This window comes from Corvus brachyrhynchos, unplaced genomic scaffold (genome assembly GCF_000691975.1).
Source record: "Corvus brachyrhynchos isolate BGI_N302 unplaced genomic scaffold, ASM69197v1 scaffold346, whole genome shotgun sequence".
In the NCBI taxonomy this organism is placed as follows: domain Eukaryota; kingdom Metazoa; phylum Chordata; class Aves; order Passeriformes; family Corvidae; genus Corvus; species Corvus brachyrhynchos.
Genome location: NW_008238644.1, coordinates 6,103,308 through 6,110,110, shown reverse-complemented (window position 1 = coordinate 6,110,110; position 6,803 = coordinate 6,103,308). Strand labels below are relative to the sequence as shown.

At 49.7% G+C, this 6,803-nt stretch overlaps 1 protein-coding gene across 3 annotated transcripts in view; it reads left to right on the top strand.

Moving 5' to 3' along the window:
* Positions 1 to 6,803, top strand: part of LOC103617932 (vascular endothelial growth factor receptor kdr-like) — a 122,827-nt gene that overhangs the window by 52,461 nt on the left and 63,563 nt on the right. For all 3 annotated transcript variants that reach the window (XM_017737571.1, XM_017737570.1, XM_008636283.2), the window contains exons 7-9: positions 149 to 308; positions 1,084 to 1,201; positions 2,831 to 3,006. In XM_017737571.1, the coding sequence (XP_017593060.1) occupies positions 149 to 308; positions 1,084 to 1,201; positions 2,831 to 3,006 (454 nt within the window). The remainder of the gene's footprint in view (positions 1 to 148; positions 309 to 1,083; positions 1,202 to 2,830; positions 3,007 to 6,803) is intronic.

Genomic DNA, 6,803 nt, shown 5'->3' with positions numbered 1-6,803 from the left:
TTTGCCTTTTATATGCTTTATTTCAGTGATGGAGAGATGTGATCATTTTGAGATGAATCGCTGCTTTTCTTTCCTGGCAGCCTTTGAATGGGTGAACACGATAATCCACTTTCTGCTGCTTTCTAACCCTGTTTTTTGTGACTCCCAGCACCCTCACCCCAGAAGAGCGATGGACCAGAGTGATGTAGTGTACAAAGTCAGCAGCAACCTGACAATTGAAAATGTCACCATGGAAGATGGGGGCCTGTACATCTGCAGGACATTCAATGCCACCAGGCTGGAGGCCAATGTCACTGTCACCGTGTATGGTGAGTGCTGCAGCCACGCCACGATGGACCAGGGACCAGGAGTGTTTGGCTTAAAGGAATTGAAATGGCATTAGGGAGAAATTCAATCAGTTAAAACATCTATTAATTATCGATAGCCTCTAATTAGTCAATGAGAGTCAGCTCCCGTGTCTTCCAACAAGTTCAAGAGGTACATTTAGATGGGATATTGGGAAGGAGTGCCTCCCTGTGAGGGTGGGGAGGGGCTGGAATGGTTTTCCCAGAGCAGCTGTGGCTGTCCCTGGATCCCTGGCAGTGCCCAAGGCCAGGCTGGACATTGGGGCTTGGAGCAGCCTGGGACAGTGGAAGGTGTCCCTGTCCTTGGCAGGGGTGGCAATGGATGGGCTTTAAGGTCCCTTCCTGCCCAAACTGTTCTGGGATTCTGGGATGTCTGAGGGAGCTGAGCTGTTTGAGAAAGCTGGCATTGACTGTGGTTGCTGAGGCCCTGGAAAATCCATCCTGCTGGCTCCACATGGACAAGAGATGCCCCAGGCATTCTCCACAGCGATCCAGGGGCAATGCTGGTGCCATATCCTCTGCTTTCCACGAGAATTCCTTCATGTGGGAACAGCCCCTCCTGGCTGAGGCTGGGCTGCACGGGGGATCTGAGGGAACAGCCGGATCCATTCGGTTCTCTGCAGCTCTGCAGGTCTGTACTGGAAAAAATCTCGTGTGGGAACAGAGTAATTCACAGGTGTGAGCTCTGTCCTGTGGCAGAGCTGCCATTCCAAATGTCCCTGCTCATTTCTCTTCCCAGAAAAACCCTACATCACGGTCTCACACAAGAAAGGGCCTTACTACGAGATTACCTCAGGACACAAGTCCCTGAAGCTGGCTGCCAAGGTGGACGCCTTTCCTCGGCCGACTGTCACCTGGTGAGTACCCCATCAACAGCAGGAACGCCTGGCCTCCTTTAGGGATCCTGTCTGGAATAGATCACCCCTGTTCCTGGCCATACAGACCAGAGATGGGAGCTGGGAATGCCCCGAGCTGTGCCTCTGCTCTGGGCTACCTGAGCTCTGGCAGGCTGGGCAAGCCAGCCCTCATTCCCAGGCTATTTTCCTCTCTTAGCCATGCAAGAGAGGTCCCTCCAGGAAAAATGTGTGTTTCACTTTCCCTGGGCACAGAATTGTTTGGGAGATCCAAGGAGAAAGCTCTCGGGGAAGGGGTGCCTGTTCACCCCCAGCAGTGCCGGTCAGTCTGTGAGGGGGCAGGGGATAAGAGAAAAAGGACAGATTTTTAACAGAAGAAATTGTTTCTCTCCAGAACTTTTAAACAATGTCCTCCAATCCTGTGCCAGCAGATCCTTGCAGACAGTGCAGTGAATCCTCCTGAGCAAACTAAAGGCTCCACCAGGATTGCAGTGGATTTGCTAAACAGCAGCTCCATTTGAGTCTCTCTTTACCCTTTCATCACTTGGCCTCTCTCCTGCTCCATTTTTAACAATCCCATCCAGTGCCTTTTACATCTTTACCTGCATCAAATCCAGCGGGTGCCTGTCCTGGCAGAGAAGGTGGCATTTCCCTGGAGCACCTGTCCTTGGCCAGCTGAGAGCCTGGCAGGCAGCAAAGGCTTGCTCAGGGCTGGTCTTGCTGCATTTTATTAGCAGTGAAATAACATGAAATCCTCTAATTTCAGTGGAGTCAGTGCCAGGAGGTCTTTTTAATTGCTGCTGTTATTTAGGGATGGGGATGTTTTGGGAGCTGAAGTGGGGACCGACCCCTTCTCCCTGCCAAGCCTTTGTTCCTGGGCTCAGCATGGAGCTCTTTGGTGGCTGCCTGGGACCACCAGAGCTGCCTTCCCTCAGAGCCCCAGCTGTTGATGTTGGAGGTCTCTCAGGATGGTTGTTTTTACGACTGCAAAGGAAGTTTCCAGCATCCTCAGGCAGTGGGAGATGCCCAGTATCCTTCCACCAAGCCTAAAGCTCTGTGTGCGGCAAAGGCTGGCCTAGTTCCTAACCATAAACCTGCGTGTGGGGTTAGCAGTGGAGAGGAGCCTCTCGTGCAGATGCTGCTCTCCTGCCCTGAGGGAATATTCCAGGCTGGGAATTCCTCACTGGCCTCCCTATGGACCAACCTTGTCCAGGTCACAGTTTAACTTTTCCGGAAAGACTCACACAGACATCCTGAGAGACAATTCTGCTGAATTAATCTCTTCCTTTAAAACTGAGGACACACATTTTGCTAATCCATGTTTTCCACACTTCGTGTTGCCCATCCAGCTTCATCTGGGGGCATTTAGATCACAGTTGAGCCTGTGAGAGGCTCTGTTCACTCAGACCCAATAAAACACCTTTCCTGTGTGGAATGAATCCATCCCACAGCACTGCAGATGTGAATCAGTTCTGGTGTGGATGGATAACAGGAATAAATATCCAACCCAAGCAGTGATTCTAGACCTGCATTTCCCTTGCTGGGATGACCCTTTATCCCCCCTCAAGTGGGTGACAGGGTTTCTGAGGGATGACAGGAACATGATGAGCCTTGATGGAACTTCCCAAACAGGTACAAGGATGGCAAACCGATCAAGGACAACCACACCTGCTACGAGCCAGATCCACTGAAATACAGACTGGGAATACGAGATGTGAGGCCAAGACACGCTGGGAACTACACCATCGTCCTGAGCAACCCCAAATACGGCCTCTACAAGAACCTCACCATGCAGCTGGTGGTGACAGGTAAGGACTGGGTTATTTATCCTATTTTGTGTGATCCTATTGTGCCAGGTTCCTGGTGTTGAGCTGATAAGAGCTGAGGCAGCACTGCACAGAGATCACCACCTCCCTCAGGAACCACTGAACCCCTCATTTCAGCTGCTCTGAGGAGTCAGTGTGACGCTGGGTCATTAAAGTCCCTTCCCCTGGGACACTGCACCAAGTGCTGGGACAGTGGCTCCACACAGAGAGGTGGAAATGCCTGGAAAGGGCACAAACTTCACATTTTTATAGGAGTTTAGGAGGATATCGAGTGGAGAGGTCTTTAGAACCAGGGGCAGAGTTTCCCAAGAGAAGGGCTGGAAGTTTTATCCCTTGGGATAAAGCTTGGGCAAAGCACTGGAGAACATCTGCTGGGACAGGAAGGGTCCCAGTGGGGCTGACGGAAGGAACTGGAGAAGCTGCCCTGGCTTTTATGTCTGTCCATCATCCTGCTCCAGATCCACTTTCCAAATCTGTAGTTGCTGTTCTGTCACTTCTCTGCTGGCAGCATTTGAGGGACAGGTTCATTTTCAGGGGAATTTGGAGAAAACTGCGGTGCGCACTGAAGAGGGTTCACTTGCCATAGAGGGAAAATAGATGTTGGAATGCCATTTATCAACCTCCCTTGCTGGGCTAATGCAGGACAGAGCCACATTGTCTCTTTGCACATCCACTGCCTGTTTCAATCCATTGAATTTGGCAACAGAGATTGAATTATGAGGCCAAGTAGGAGTTCAGCAAAAGTTAGCTCTGCTTTCCCTTTGTATTTTCCACTTGGGCAGTCTGTAGTTATTGAGACAGGTTTGCTCTCTTTTCTGTGGTGAATTCATCTCTCCTTACCCTCTTTACACCTAAAAATATTCTCAATTGCCCAATTTTTATATACTTACGTATCATTGCCCCATGTCACTTCCAGCCATTGTGTTTTTCTCATTTCACCCTTCAGAAAGGAATAATGCCTAAAAAATGGAGAACTCGTCACTTAGGCATAGGTGGCCTATCAAAAACGGTAAATAAGACACGGTAGCTTAAAAAACCTGAAATAGGACATAAACTAATGTGTGATTTAGGAGAGGAGGGAGCCAAGAACATGCTCATGGTCAGGTCCTGCAGCTCAGCTGAGCAGGAGGAACGTGTTAAGCTGCATAATTTGTCCACTTGAGATTGTTTTTCCACACAATGGTTTTGCCTCTTCAGAGAACGGAAACGTTGAAAGGAAGAGAGAATTAAGAATGATAATAAACTATCTTGTCAAGGTAAATATTGGTGTTTGCGTGCACAAGGGAGCGTTTCCTTGAGGAGCCGCCGTTCCCCAAATAGGCAATCGAAAACAAACAGAGCCTTTTTCTATCAGCAAGATGCTATTTCAGGACTAAACCAGCCCAGCACAAGCTTTTCATGTCCATGGTGCGTCCAAGCTTGGGGCATCCCATCTCTCACACGGTGCTGCTCATCCTCAGCCTTTCCAGGGGTCAGCCCAACAAAGGCTTCATCAGCAATTATTAACTATTTAATTGCAAACCCCCCCATTTCTCAAAGTCCAGCAGCTGCAGGAGTGTTCCCAACTGTCCTGTGGTGAAGCACAGGAAAAGCACGCAGCAAGTGCCCCTGTTCTGGTGACAGCAAGTCAGGGAATGAGTGCAGGCCAGGGAAACCCCTGCCCAGGGTGCCATGGGGGGAAGCTGGAGGCTGCAGGCAGTGAGGGTTTGCTGGGCTGCAGCAGGACTGGCACACAGCACCCGGGGAATTCTGCCACCCCTGCCAGGCTCTTCCCTGCAGCACCACCCCAATGTGCTCTGTGCCAAGCACTCAGCCCAGGAGAGACTCGTTTCACTGAGATTCATGTGGGTAGAGCCCAAAAAGGACAAATTGGGCTCTTGAAGCTTCTCCAAACTGCCCTTTCTCTTGTGCTTCCCATCACAGGGCAGGGACAGCTTTTTCAGGAGCTGCTTTTTCAGACCTGGGCATCCTTTGCTTTCATTTCAAGTGCACTCTGAAGCTCCAAACTGAAAGCAGATTGGAATTTTGCCCTTAACCCTCCACAAATAACCTGGCACTTATCTGCAGCCATCATGACTGATATCTGGGTATCACACCTGAATAGCTTCAATTGCTTGGAGTTTCAGCAGACTCTGAGACAAGAGAAGGAGACCAAAACACACTTTGTAGCCCCTTTCTGCAGGGATTACCTGAAAGAACCCACCTCTGAGCTGGAGGTGTGATTAATGCCTCTGCTCAGAACCATAGGCAGCCTGCAATTACTGAAGCTGGGATTTGTACGCAGGGATTAGTGGAGCTGATGGAAAAATCCTCTTGGGCTTCCAGTGGACACAGTGGTTGGAGTATCAGTTTTGTGTCGTGGCTAAAAGGTGGAGCCTGCAGCAGTTCAGCACCTGATAAACCTCCTGCTGAGTAATAACCACGTACCTGAGAGTGAGGAGCAATTTCTGTGTGAATAACAGCACTGCTCCCCAAATCCAGGGCCAGCCTTTTATTTCAGAGGTGCATCTGCGGAAGGGAGCGAGTTCTGATCCACAGTGCTAAAGAGAAGAGGGGAAATTACATAAGCAGCCTTTGGCGTGAGGAGATAAATGTCATTTGAATGTTTTCTGTTGCTGCAAGGGGACACTGCAGTGCAGAAATGATCAGTAATCACACAGCCCCCTCTTCTGAGAGTCTCTTCACAACAATCCATCATTAATGTGCCACAGGTACTCAGCTGGCACTCAGCGTGCTGTGACGGAGCCATCAGCTGCATATTTGGGCTGGGTGGAGAGGAAGTTTGAAGTTAATATTGTTGTGAGTTGTTTTTCACAAACAAAGTATAAACAGCAGCAGGGCTCGACCCTCAAATTGCACTGTGCTAATTTTGGCAGTGTTTCACTCACTAATAATGGTGGCAGAGGAGAACCCTTTAAGCAGGATGAGAACAAGATCAGAACTCCCCTGCCTGAGCCCTGTGGGCAGTGTCTCTCCTGAGCTGCACTGCTCCAGGTTTCCTTGGACTCCTCTCCTGGGTGTTTAACTGGGAGTGATCCCAGAGTTCTGCCCCACTGCATGCACAGGGTGTGCCACTCCATGGGAAGGAGTAAAACATTAGGAGCTATTTCCCCCACAGTTTGATTTGGCCACAAAACTGAGGAGTACCTGCAGAGGGATCAAGTGGAGAGGGAGCAAGATGGGCAAATAACTCCAGAGCTGCAGGGTGGGAACTGGGAGAACAAGGTCCAGCAAGGAGCTGCCTGGCCTGGAGGAGAATCGTGCTGCTATTCCAAAAATGCCTCTGTAAGAAGTGGCTTAGCTGTGCCTCTGGTCACCCCTGCTCCTACTGCAGCTGGAATTTAATCCTGCAGGAGCACATATCTCCGCATGGAGTCACCTTGGCTCATTGTAGGACTCAAGTCCCCAGGAGGTAGCTGATTGCATTTTCAAAACACTCCTTCTTTACATATTTACACATCAAACACTGTCCAAGAAGTGGCGGGTTGCTGTGGTTTTGTTTTGTTTGATTAAATTCTTACTGAGAAAAGCTTCAAGAAAATAATGTTCTGAAGAATTTGGAAGGGAGGGAGCAAGGAGAAGGAACAATCCTAGCAAACAGCTTAGCAAACAGCTGGTGGCTGAAAATCTGAGCCAGCCAAGCAGGAGAAATGTGGGAGAAAAGAGTTATTCCGGGCTGGAGTGCAAAGCGGTTTCAGAACAAAACATAAACAACCCCCTCAAATCTATTTCTGGGCAAGCAGACTGTGTTTCATCCTCACCCTTGTCCAAGTCATCTG